General features: G+C 36.9%; 1 protein-coding gene across 4 annotated transcripts in view; it reads right to left on the bottom strand.

Annotated features, from left to right (window-relative positions):
• The window catches only part of STK32B (serine/threonine kinase 32B), a 174,937-nt gene that overhangs the window by 25,015 nt on the left and 135,584 nt on the right, over positions 1-14,338 (bottom strand). For all 4 annotated transcript variants that reach the window (XM_042808428.1, XM_042808431.1, XM_042808432.1 and 1 more), the window contains 3 exons: positions 8,184-8,287; positions 3,577-3,693; positions 2,384-2,509 (listed from right to left, as the gene is read on the bottom strand). In XM_042808428.1, the coding sequence (XP_042664362.1) occupies positions 2,384-2,509; positions 3,577-3,693; positions 8,184-8,287 (347 nt within the window). The remainder of the gene's footprint in view (positions 1-2,383; positions 2,510-3,576; positions 3,694-8,183; positions 8,288-14,338) is intronic.

The raw sequence follows: 14,338 nt of genomic DNA, 5'->3' as shown, positions 1-14,338 counted from the left end.
AGGCGATCAGGTTTGTCAAGCACGGTTTGTCCTTGATGAATACGTGTTGTCTTTTCCCAATCACGTGCTTCATTCTAATCCATTATGCCTTTTCTATCCTATCCAATCTATTATGCTTTTTCTTATCCTTTACTTACATTACTTAAATATTTTGGATTCTCCACTTTTATGTTAATTTGTGATGCTTGAACCAAATCTTAAGATTCTTTGTTTTATCAGGAGGTCCTTTTTTAAGCAGGATGATTGAAAACACCATTTCTATATGGTTATTTCCTCCCCTGATTCTTTTCAGATTCTTCTTTAATTCTTTTCAGGTTCTTCATTTTTTCAGATCATTTCTGCATAAAAGTTTATGGGAGTATAGTTTATGCCTTGAGGGGTTTTAAAAATTCTATTCATTAGTGTAGGAAAGCCATCTCATGACAACATTTGGGATAAGTCCTTCCTCTCCTATTTAGGGATAAGAGCTAGGGTATGGCCAGAAAATCTACAGTTCGGCTGAACCCAAAATATTTTTTAAAAGACATGACTTGGTATCCTAAATACTGGATCAGTGTTTTGCTACTGCTGCGATCAGAATAACATGAATTCCTTTCTTCTCATTCTCTCAAAGATTTAAAAAAACAAAATCAAACAATTTGAATTGTGTGGTGGAAGATCTTAAACGCAGTCTGTTTTCCTCTGGGACTTCTAAGACTTCAATCACACCATCGTCACTGTCAAGGTGGAAGTACTATGATAAGTCATATATAAATGGCAGATATTATTTAGTAACAAAAGACACTATGGAGTAAGACCACATTAGAAACCACTTGTATAACTTGTGGTGTCCTACAATGAAACATCTGATTTAGAGATCACTCCATCATTTTTATTCCTAGCAAAGTCTGCATACTCAAAGTATAATATTAAGCTCTCTGATGCCTTTTCCTGCATACTCTCCAGTCAGGTTTAGTGGAAGTTATTTGGTTTTATTAATGGAGGTTTATAACTTATTTATATTTATAAATGAATAAATATTTACATTTAATGACTATCAGTTCCTTTCCTGATCATATACAGTTTTAAGATTTGTTTGAACCCGCAAAAATGCATCACTTTAATTCTAAATCTTTAAAAATGAAAGTAAATTACATTTAAATAATTTCTTGCTTCCTTTATCAAATATTTAACAATACAAAAGAAACCTACTAACAATTTATGACTCCAAGCTAAACCATAAAGAAACACATGTACTAGCTAAGTAAGAACAATGTCTATGGAATCAAACTACACAGTGAAAAATTAAACAATGGGACCTTCCTACCACAGGCCTCCATGTCCGTGTTCTAAAATGCCTAAGAGGGACCTGCCTTTCTCTCCACCTTTTGTGCTAGTTACCTGCTATATTCCTGTTTTTTGTTCTGTTTTGTTTTGGTTTTTTTTCCCAAGATCCCTGAAGGAAGCCCTGCTTACCCACCCATAGATTTCTTCTCCTGCAGGATGTTTCCAGGAAAGGCTCTTGTTAGGTGCCAAGAAGCACAGCAAGCACTGTCTTGGCAACCCTCCTGGCTGCCTTTGCTCCATTAGGCAGTGCCCTCTCACCCTCAGCTTCTGCAGGGCTGGATCCTATCCCCATCAGATTTAGCAAGAACTCTAAGGTGTACCTGGATAAGGACAGGTTCTAGCTATTTCCCCTTCCTCATCTTTATTTACACTTGCATAAAAAAAAAGATTATAAACTAACCTTAGTATGCTACAAATGTATTGTGTGAAGAAGAATCATGGTGCAATATGACTGAACAAAGTGGAGAAGCATGTTAACACCACAGTTCTTGCTTTTTGTTCATGGCCATCAAATCCATTTACCTTACAAACGATCAAAATGGAAATATCCAGAAAATACCAACAAAATGGAACCACAGTATAAAATAACCCCCACCAGATTCCCTCACAGAATCTGAATGTTTTAGAATAAGAAACTGTCACAAAGGAAATAGGTCAGTCTTTTGGAACGGTATTTTTTAAGTGAAAAAGTAGCAGCACACTGGGATGTTAAAAAGTCTTGCAAATATTATTCAGATGCCTAACTTTCAGAGCAGAAACAATCTTCTTGGTATTCTTTGGCTCAGAGTTAACTCTGACAATCATTTGCTCTAGCAGCTGAAATGTAAAGTCTGGAAAAGGTATTTTATTTAGAAGGGAACAAAAAGTGAACCGAGGTTAATTAGTTTTGTTGTGATCTAATGAAATGGGCCGAATTTTCCCTTGGATATGATTGAGTAAATGAAAGTAGAATCCAAAGTAAAGCTTCTGTGAGAAGTAAATCACTGAAGAGCAATAAATGCAAGCATAAACAAGTAAATCAGCAGTGATAGTTAAAGTCAGCATTTGGTTGACTTACATTAGGAACAAAGCCTGGGGTCACAGCTTTCTCTAGAACAGCATCCCAGTTGACATCAGCTAGGTATGGAGAGCTTTGGATGTCTGCAAGGCTTGAAAGACGGCACTCTGGGTCCTTAGTGAGGAGCTGTGATCAAGCACAAGAGATGCCTCTAAGGGATGGGATGCCATATAAAAGAGTAAATGTATCATACACATAAATTGTATGATACAAAATTTTGAGTAAGAAAAGGGCTAGGGAATCTTCTAACAACCCCTAGATGTCCTAATCTAAAAAAACCAAAAGTAATAACTCATAGGATATGAATGTAATTTAATTGCCACCAGATAGCTGTTTCAGGCATGAAGTGTGCAAATGTATTAGTAACAAAAGTCTGTTTACAAATACACAAGAGTCCAAGTGACACAAAACATCACAGTTCAGTGCCGCCTAACAATTTGTATTTAATATTTAATTTATTGGAAGATATAGTTACACTGAGCATCCTGGCAGCAATTAAAATTAACCACCTCATTTCTCCATCTATCAAAAATAGAATGCTCATTGCTGCAAAGGAAATTGATCTTGTATTACTCTATTCACACATTCACAAACATTTCCTTCTCAAATACCAGTACTGATGGTCTGAAATGCCTAAGAGACAGATGAACCTTGCAGCATGGCCAGAAAACCAAACCAAACATATAACCGGGATTTGAGGAAGAGAGTGAGTTCCAGGGCTGTGATGCATTCAGAAAGAAGCTTGTCTTGTAGATTAGTGTAATTTACAGCAAAGTAGTTCGACTTTTGTTGTTGCAACTATAGCCCTTTTTATTTCTAAGGTCCCTGGCTGGAAACTGTGGCAGAAATTCCCACATGCACAGCTATGGCTGGAGAAAATGGGGCCAGGACACAGAGTGGGAATTACTGATCCCCAAAGTTTTGCTCACTAGTGAATCAGTTTTAAAATAAATAAAAATATTAGATTTCTATTTCTTTGAGGCCATGAAAAGCCTGAGACTAAGTCTAAGAATAATCCAGCTTCTCAAGAGAAAATACTGCACCACCCACATCCTGAAAAGTCTAGGAATAAGCACTGCTTTCTTAGCCTTGAGATTTTGACTACCTAATGTGTGTCCTTGACTCACATCTCTGCATTGTTGGAGGGGCTTCTGGAAGAGAAGAAAGGACAGAAGGTGTTTGTGTTTTCTTACCTTTTTCAGTAGTCCTATCATGCCCTTGCACCATGCAGATGAATAGTGAACTCTTTCTATCTTGAACATGTTGAGTATCTCATCAATGGGGGTGGCTGAATGAATTTCATAGGGCCTCTGGGATAAAGTTAAATCAATATAAAGTCAGCATGAATGGATAAAAGAGTGTAGACAATTCTCATTTTCCTGAGCTCAGTATTGTTTATACTGGAAATATCAAAACCATCAAAACATTTTAGAACAATTTTGAGGCTAATCCTTCTTTGCGTGTGTGCTTTTCTTTGGTCATAATGAATGTAATTACTCATAGATGCATTTCCTCTGCAATTTTTTCTCTCATGAAGAGAAGTATCAGTTCAAATGAGATGTTTGAATAATTTTGTTGCTGGAGGATTCTATGTGAAATATAGATTATTTATTTTTTATTTGTAGTACTAGAATGTACTTGTGATCTAAACCAACAAAATGAAAAAAATTGTGACTGGTGAGATCTGTCATCCTGATTTTGCTGAGTAGTAGATAGAGAAATTTAAAAATTCTTACAAAAAATCTGTGTAAGAATATAAGTAAATAAGAAAATGGTAAAAAAGTAGACTCTCCAAATCCTATTCCTTCTCCTTCTCCCTTTTTGAAATCTAAAATTAACTCATTACATGGACCTATGGATTATATGGACCTGCTGTCCTGTGTCTATTTGTGCCTGAATTCTTCTATAAGTGAAGAGAAGCCCTAGGCTTCACAGTGCTTTGTTCATGAAGATTGCTGTGATTTATCTGTTATTAAATGTGGCATTTGGAAATGAAAGTACTACATATAAATTTATTCGTATTATTTATTGTGCACATATTTTTTTTAAGACGTATTTGTGAAACAACTTGTTAGAATGATACTCTATATTGATGTATTTTTTAAGCAAGGATAGAGCATGGATGGTTTGTGAATTAAGTTGTACCCAGCAGGTGACAAATATGTGAGATCTGCAGCCAAATGCTGTCATAGCAGCAATGTGTGAATTGATGCATCATAATTCCTACACGACATAGAGTTACCTACTAATCCAATATTCTCAACAGCAAAAGGCAGACACTCATTACCTTCACTAAGAACTGAATAATTCCTTGAATTTTGATAGCATGTACTAGTACAAGATGATAATTTAATGATATTTCTAGGTGCTAGTTATCTAATCTGATAGTGGATTGGAGCCACTCTTCATAAAGGCCCAGAAAAGATTCTTATATTGAGAAGATTCATGAACATGTTTGACTTTGAACATATGTATGAAACTAAGTCCATTGCAAGGCATTGGGATGTAATAAAAATAAATCCAAGGATTGCTTAAATCTTTTTGCTTTGATTCACATTCCATTAATCTGTTGTCATTTAGCTGTATCATGTCCATATGAATTCATCAGGACCTAAATGCCTGCTCTGAATACATCATTTTCTTGAATCATGTTCAAAACTGTCATTTGAAAGTCTGTCATATGCTTTTCCCTACCCATGGTAATGCAGCAATAAAACAGCTATTAAAGATGAAAGGTTAACATTCTGTCTGTTGTTAGGAAGTAACTACTGCTGATTTAGACTTGATATAATGATGTGACCAATATGATCATTGAGCCAGAATTTACACCAATTGTTGGAAATGGTGATCTAGCTCTAAAAATAACAACTTGAAGGAATAATGGATAATTGAAAATTTTTCTGTTAAGGATCTTTCTGCCCATGCCTTTTTCCTCACTGGAAAATCCTTAAAAAACTGCCTTATTTTAAAGATTCTTAACATCATGCAGTCTTGGTTTTTTGAGATTTGAAGAGTTTTTAGTATTGTTATTAGTTAGTTTGAACTACAAATGACCATTATAAGCTTAGTCTTTTGAGATCCTTCACACCTAAATCACCCAGTTTTTTTCAGCTATTCAATCCACTTGAGGGTCAGATCCCTTCTGTTTTATTTTGTGAAAAAATAAAAAGAATCTGGTTTGCCTTTGTTCAGGATGTTTTACCCAAGTTTGTTGTAAACTGTTCATATTACAGTGAAAGTCAGAGTCCATAAATCCAACCTATTACCTATTTCCTTCACCTTGTCTCTCTTGAGGGCATGGTATATACAGTTACTATAATATTTTAGCAGTTGTCTATAGCTTAGGAACAGACTGACATGTATCATGGTTTTCATCATGCAGTTTAATTTCAAGGACTTGGACAAAAAATCAGTGTTTGATGCAAAGCTGGATAACCAAAAAATGGTCCAGACATCTCCGTATTGGATGCAACCTACTTCTGTAGCTACGGAGCTGTTTCTTGGCCACATGGCAGTAGAGAGCGAGGCGTGAGAATGGTTGCAGTGCCTTGGCCACCCTGAGCGTCCTCTGAGGACTCTTCCATCTCATAACAGTAGAGGCAAATAAAAACAAAAATGCAGCTCAATAAAAAGCAACTCCTTTTTTCTTAGCTCATCTTGACTTCAGGCAGTGTCATATGCTATGCACAGCTCGGAGGTGGAAAATGATGGAAATTTCTGATGCTTCTCATTTCTAACGCTCCTTCATTCCTTCTCTCCTACCTTCCCCATTCACTAGCACACACCATGCTCTGACTGCGGAAGGTCATATCTCCGGGTGGCTCTGCCCAGTGCAACACTCTCCTTTTTCCCCAGGACTGTTGCAGCAGGAGCCAGTGGGCTGCTTGAGCGCCCACCCATCTGCTCCGTGGCAATGGGTCTCCCTTCTCACTGCTGAGCAAAGTGCTGTGGGAGCGTGGAGGAGGAGGGGGCTGCCCACCTGCAGGTATAGCTTGCAGCCTTGTACGCACAAGCTGCTTCTTTGCAGCCATCTGCACGGGGATGCTGCAGCAGATGGAGCTTTGGAGCTCACAGTTGTTGCAGAGCACAACATGCCTCAGGTTAAGCACATTTCCTCAACCTGCCACTACTTCTCTTGTCATCACTCCTGTCAGTTTAGGCCTTGTCTAGACTAGAAAAATTTAGAAATACAATTCAGGAAAAAAATACACCTTTTCATAGTCCACAAAAAGACACGGGCTGCCAAGCCACCCTCTGGTTTGCTCAATGGGCAAGAGCTGCTCTTCAGGAGAAAACAAGCAGCTGTTTTGGTTGATTGGAGCACAGACAGATGGCAATGTTTTTATTTTTAAAAAATTTTGATTTAAACTCAACTTTGCTTTGTCTGTAGCCAGGTAGTCTTATTCAGAAAAAACTGTATGGATCTTGGCAAATGGATACCATTCTATACAATTTTTAATTTATTAAAATGACTAGGTGTCTTCTGTGATTAGACTTGGGAGTTCAGCTTTCCTTACACAATCATTCATTGTGCTGCTTTCTTGGAGACACTCACTGGTGAAAGAGTTGATACAAAATGAGCAGGATATTCTTTTAATTTATTTTATGTGCAGCTAGTACTACTGTCTGTGACCAGGGTTGAGAATGTATTATGCTTATCACTGCCAGACCTTAACTGTTCAGGTTAAAATTTTCCATCCTGTGAAGAATGTCACCTTAAAAACTCAGTAACTTTTGAGAATGATGGTAGAGGAAAATTGCAAAGATTTTTTTTTTTTTTTAAAGGATTTTAATACTCCTGTGCTTTGAGAGCAAGGACTGAGATTTGGCATGGGAGAAATCTTTGTATTGAGAGCAAGATTTTTGCTCTTTCTATGGAAATGCAAAATAGATTAACCAGGTTTTAGGCCTTTGAAAATTGTAGCTTCTGGATTGAAGTAGCAATATTCAGACTCTCTGAAATGTAGTTTTCCACCTAAAAATGGGAATAATTGTTTGTCTTTATTTCTAGTTTCCTTTGTCTGTCATTCTACATGAAACTGTGAGATTTTCATGGGATGGACTGTCTCACAAACTGCCTAGCAGGACAGGGTAGCGGTACTGTAGTGTTAGTGTCATATGATAACAAATACCCCTTCCCTTAATGCAATGTAATAAAATCCTCTTTCCCAAGTAGGAATTAAATATTTTTAAAAACCCAGCTACTTTAGCTATGACATTATCCTGAAATAGTATCTAAATTACTGTTTTCCATAGGGAACAGTAAATATTTAAGCAACCAACTTCAATCCTTTGAATCAAAATGGAAAAGAATTTTCCATTATCTTCTGTGATATTTGATCATGCTCAGGAAGATTTTTCATTAAGCTTATTCACATAATTGATTAGATAAGTAACAAGTGCTTTGGCAAATAAGCATTTTCTATAGTTGGGCCAAGCATTTTAGGATATTACATTAGCTCTTTTAAGGTATTAGCCAAGAGAATCAAAGACATAATAAAGCCTGAAGTAACTCAACTTCTATTCAGAAAAAAAAAACATTCAGCACTGTGGAGCAGCCATTAAAACATTAGGCCTTTCCTCAGCTAAACTTAGGCAAACTTTCATAATGTAATTGAAAATGGGGTGAAAGTTTCCCAAGAATGTTTGCAGCTGTGAAAGACCTAGGACAGCAATCCTGATCTGAGCCATAACCTCGTCCATTCAAATTTTATCATTCAGGGTGCATTCAGGGGCACTGCAAACTTTGGGACTTCTGTCAGTCAATGTATTAAATAATAACAAACCCCATCATTCTTACCCAACCCCTCAGTAATTCATATGCTGTAATTCCTAGAGACCACCAGTCTACTGGGTACGAGTATCCTGGACCTCCATCCATAAAGGCCTGGAACACTTCTGGAGCTACAACAATAAATAAAATCAAACAAAAAACTTTATATTAAGGTTAGACTATGGATCATTAACATTGACAGCTGAAAAGTGAATAAGGATGCAATTAACTGGAATTAAATACATTTGTAAGCACTGTATTTTTAGGATACAGTTTCAGTTATTTGGTTTGCTGGCAACAAGTAACCTTCACTGGTCAGGATTTTTCCAAAATCAATACTTTTATATGTTAATTCTTACTTGGCCTACTTAAGTTGAATGTTATATGAATAAAAATAAGTAATAGGAGTGGAATCCTGAATGGAACTGTGAATTGGAATAGTTAGGGTAAAACAAACATTTTATGGGACCTGCAAACGAGGTGATACTTTATGGTTGATGGAGATGTTGAACACGGTAAATCTCACCCTTATGCTACACTTGGTCTGAATTAATCAGTTGGGTTTTAAAGGTAATCAACATAGGAAAATGGTAACTAAATACAAAATTGTATGCATGAGAAACTCTGTCATGACTGGAAATAAACACACAGTCAATAAAGTAATGAACTCCATAAAAAGAACTTTCCTGGGGGAAAAAAATGATCTTTTCAAAACAAGGATCCAGTTAACTAATTTCAGAAAGAAAAACATACTAAATAATGCCACTGTAGTTCCTTCAGAAAACCATACATAAATAAGAGGATATGAAATGAAATGAAAAGTCAGTCATGCTGTCCTAATTATTTCATAGCAGAAACTCAGTACACTTTGTGAAAACAACACTTTCCCTGGGGATTTTTTAAACAACACTATCACCGACCATAACATTGTGCTAGATTTCAATTACCATGTGAGCCTCTTCTGGCCAGGATAGTGAGCCTAATGTACCACATTACCACCTGATTACCATGGCATCACTTCCTAATGGGCATACTGCAATGAATAATGTTATCCGGTCACACTTACTTCTGGCTGGAGGTTTGGGATTTGACTATGTATGGTATTTAGAGAATCATCTTTAATTCAAGGAAAGGCATTCCTTTCAGAGGAGTTTTTGCAGCTCTTGCCTTATGGATGGCAACCTAACAATTTACAGCTCCAGACCTGACTTCAGAAAGTCTTGAAGAGACAAACCTAATAGAGGATTTTGGCATTCATGAACTAGTTATAGAAAGACCCTAGAACAAAAAGTAACCAATGAATGAAAGTAGTCCTATACTCTTTGCCCAGCAGGACTATCTCTAACATATGTTTGGTAGGAGAGCTGCAGGCACCTAAATAAACATTTTTGCCAGGATATCTGTGTTTGTAGAATAGCTGACCAGTAGATCTCTGGCATAGGTAAGCTTGTGCAGTGATCCAGTATGGCATAAATCAACAATGCCATAGAAACCATCACACTGAGTTAGCTCTGCCTCACCTTCAGATGATATAGCTTCACTTGGCATGCTATATCTTCTGATGTACTTCAGATCTTATTTGCATGCTGCTGGGGATCTGTGTAATCTACATGTGTGTGATCTGTCACATAGATGTTAAGAGGGTAGGCAGGATTTTTTGTGTTACTTTAGTGGATCAGTGCACCTAAACTGCACATCAGGCACCAAAGTCATATTTTGAATATCACCATAGGTAACTCATATTGAAGGTTTGCTTTATTTATCCACATTTGTTACACTTTTTTGCAAACTATGCCTAGATGATATATAATATCTCATTACAGAAAATAGCCTTTGTGGTCTTTTTACTAATCAATATAGGTATAATATTGGTGTCACTCTTTCTTTTATAGCTTTAACATTGTAATAATGAGACGGATCACTACCTGATTTCTGTGAGATAGAGATGAAAGTACTTTATTGATGTAACCTACAACATTACCAGAAAGGTACAGCTGTTTTGCTAATTCAGTGACTGAGTTATCCACTTTTATTTTATTTGCTTGTTCTAAAAGCTTCAAGGTCAAGTCATCCCACATTAAGCAGATCAGCAGAAAATGCTCTCTTTTGCCCATGGGCCCTGGTGTTTTGAAGATCTGTTTTCTCACCTTAAACTGATGGCACCCTTAGATCAGAAAACTGGCAGTTAGGCTTCTGACTTTTAAAGCAGATAGTCCCTTTCCCCCTGCTTTAGCAGTATTATTTGCAGTCCAGCTGGACTGCCTCTCTGCATTCAGTCAGCTCCAGTAAAGCAGTTGTAAGCACCTGCTTCACAAGATGAGGGGGGACTGACAAAAGGTGTAATATGATTTACAGTATCTTACGTGCAGGCTTTTTTCTCAGGGTGAAATCTCAACCCTACTGAAGCCAAAGGACCTCTCTCCAGTTTGGTAAGGCTGTTAAATACCAATCACACACTAAGCTTGTGCTTAATGTGTCTGAAAGCCTGGCTGAACTGAGACATTAGGTGCAAACTGTGGTCTCCAGGCTGTACTGGAGATTTCTGAAGTTTGCCTGCTCATTCAGAAACAGCATGATTTTACAGAAAGACAGCAGATCCTCCAAGTGATGGGGTTAGCCGAGCTCTGAAGAACTAGAGCTGTGAAATAGAAAATGTAACATTCATTTTTGCTGTAAGAAATAACTATGTCAGGAGAACCAATTCAGAGTGCAAACTGGACAGGATAAAAGCAAATAAAAAATCTGAAAGTTAAAATTCTACACTGATTTTCTTCAGGATCGTTATTGAAATAGACTATCTGTAATCTTTTAACATTTGAATTTGATCTCAGGCTCAGCTTAGACAGCCATACTGCATCCTGCTGTGGATAGATTCTTCCAAAGGATGACAAGATTTGAGCTCGTCAGCTTGGAGCAAGGGCAACAGCTCTGCTGTGTGCACCCTTTCTGCACACATCAGCTCTTATCTTAACAGATTTAGGATGAGGATATCTACATTTTTACCCCCATGCTTCTGCCTAAATGCAAGGATTCTGCCTGCAAAAGTTCATTCATGTGAATAAAAGTGAGAGAGTGCATGTAAGAATGAGAGTTTCAGATATTTTTCCTCAAGCAATTTCTACCAAACAAAGACTTTTCAGGAAAATATGTGGTTTTAATACTGGGTCTGATCCTGCAGATTCTTTTGGCTGAGGGCTCCTGAGGCCCCTGGAAACATAGAATTATAGAATCATTTACGTTGGAAAAGACCTTTAAGACCATTGAGTCAAACTGTTAACCTGACACTGTCAAATCCACCACTAAACCATTTCCCAAAGTGCCACATCTACAAATAGGGGCATCAAGGCTTCCATTCAGTATGTAAGACAAAAACAAGCTGACAATTTGATAGAGAGCACATTTTAGCTTGTCAGCCTGGAAGTGCAGACTTGTGATTTCCCGAATCACCCTACGGTCCTGTGATGCTAATGAAGCTCAAGCAACCACCTTCTCACAGTGAATCTGAGTGGGGTGATGAAGCCGTCTAAGGCCAGAAGTCTCAACAGAACCTTTACAGCCTCTTCCTCTTGGCAGTCATCATGCATGAACTGCATGGGCTCTTCACCTCCTCTCAGACACCTGGAAAACCCGTCACCTAAAGTACTGGGGACTTTTGAAAGTCTGGATCTCAGAAGCAATCCAGTCTTTTGGTTTGGGTGATTACTCTTCATGTGTGTCAGAAGTGTGATCTGACACCTTTCACGCAAGGCTTTGATAACTACAAAGACAGAGCATTTCAAAACTAATGTCATTCCTAGCTGGGAATTTTAACAGGGCAAGCAAGAAAATCAGGAATGTTTCTGTGTCTTCTATGGTAATGAGTAAATGCAGATATTTGATTTCAGCAACTTGACAAGCTAAAAATCCCCTGATTGTTTTTTTCATCTCTACATCTATATTTTTTTTTCTTAATAATATACCTTTATGCTTTCACTGTTTATCTGCTTCGCTTTCTTGAAAAATGACATAAAACGAACCCATCTTTGTTCTGCATTAAGTGTGCTTCAGTGCACATCTTTGTTGTCCCAAATGCATTATTTACAGTTAATTTTTTTTGTCCAATACATTAAAATAAATCCTCTTCAGAGCTCCGTCTTTTGATGCTTTCGCACTGTATCTTTCTAGTAATATCATATCACTGCAGGCTGTAGGAAGTAAATAAATGGTTATTTCTCTTTAAAACAAAACCATACTGGAGAACAGTTAATAAAAAATTGAACAGGAAAGCAAATCTAGTGAGCTTGCATCTGTCTCAGAAGCAGTGGTTTCCCAGGATATCAATACTTCTGTTCTGTGGGTTTAGCCATATTTGGAGCTCCAAATAATCTTGTGAATGAGAGAATAGTTTCTGACAAATTCATTTGTATATATAACTACCCAGTGCAATTGTCATATCAGTCAGATGATCTACAGTGTAAATGATGTAAAGGATGCATCTCATGTTGTATGCTTATTTCCCTAAAGATCTGTAAAAAATATAAAGTACAAAACTGAAATTTTACTCAACTAGTTGGTAATTATGCACCCTATTTGTGGAAGATTATCAATATCTAACAGTACGATTCGTGAGCTTTAAATAAAATAGAGTATCAATATAAGTGCAAACAACACTGAACCCGATTTTCACTATTTCTTCCTACTGGAAGAGCATTTTGTACATAGGCTACTCCATAGTTAAACTATAAGTGCTACAGGTCTCCGAAATTCAGGTCATTTTAACTTGGTACCCAATGGTGAATTTGAAAATGCCATCTGTGATAAAATAATCAATTTGAGGTCTATCACTTAGCATCATTGGCACAAAGAATAGCTGTTATTATTTTTGATCGAGCATACTGGTTTAATCATAAAGATAATTCATCAGACTAAATCATAAAATTAAGAGCTTGGAGTGGCTCTAATATGAATCCTAAATAGCACAATGTGACATTTCTTTTCTGATGAACTGATCTGAGTTTTATTTCCTTAGCAAGAAGCTAATCAAAGAGCGCCTGGTGTACTTGCCTACCACTACCCAGGAGACTGACAAGTGTTGATTAAGAAGCTTACAGAGCTATTACTTTGAAGCATCACCGACTTCCATAGGCTGCTTTGAAACTTTGCAAAATTGGTGAGAGGGAAAGTGAAGTGAGATGAATACATTAGACTCTTCTTCAAGTAGCCTTCACTACATACTAACAAATCAGTATATTTAAGCAATAACTTACAAGTGAGTCTTGCAAGATTGATTAGCTGTAAGGAGCTGATTGTCCATGCATAGCTAAATGTTGCCAATGAGATCTGGTCATTAATTCCTACAAAATGCCCCAAGTCAATGTTATTAATATGACAAATTGAAAATAAAATAAAAAATAAAGTCATAGTGGGTTTTGAATGTTCAAGTTCAGGCGGGTATATTGAAAACATTTTTCAAGAACGAAAGTGCTGACATCAGTTTTCCAGTTGGCCAGCTAGCACCTTCTGTAGTCTATTTGCATCTCAACAGAGTCCTTATGTCAATAAGGGGAATCAAAGGTTTGTGGTGTATGGCAGGGGTTGCAAAGCAACACACTCCGTCACAGTTGTTGTAGTAAAATATACCTCAGTGGCAGGTGTTTTATTGCAATGCCTGAGATTTCATAGAGAAGTAAAGAGATTCTAGTGTCACTAAGTGAGGTTCAGCATGATACCATGTTGACAGGTATCATTCTCCTTCTTCATATTAGTCCCTGACCTTGCAAAAAAACCCCAAAGGTATATTTATATAGGTATATAAATATATATCTCTACATATATATCTAGATATATACATAGTATATATACATATAAATACTATGCATAAATGTGTGTGTATACGTATGTGTATGTATATATACACATATATGTATATAATATATGTGTGTGTATATGTATGTGTGCATGTATATAAATAAATAGATAGATACACATATATACAATGCACACAGTATAAAAAATATTTTGATTGACTAGCATGGGATAAGCTGTTAAAAGCACAGACCTTTCCAAATTTTAAATGTGTGAATGACTTGATGTACATAACACATTCATGGCTTCAACTTGCTGAATCAGGCGTAATGGAAAACTGAGTTGAATAAGGAATGAACTTGACTTTTGAAATAATATTCTAAGAACCTTGGACTGAG

This window comes from Tyto alba, unplaced genomic scaffold (genome assembly GCF_018691265.1).
Source record: "Tyto alba isolate M040663 unplaced genomic scaffold, T.alba_DEE_v4.0 Super-Scaffold_6, whole genome shotgun sequence".
NCBI classification, from domain to species: Eukaryota; Metazoa; Chordata; class Aves; order Strigiformes; family Tytonidae; genus Tyto; species Tyto alba.
This window is presented reverse-complemented; position numbering and strand designations above follow the sequence as displayed.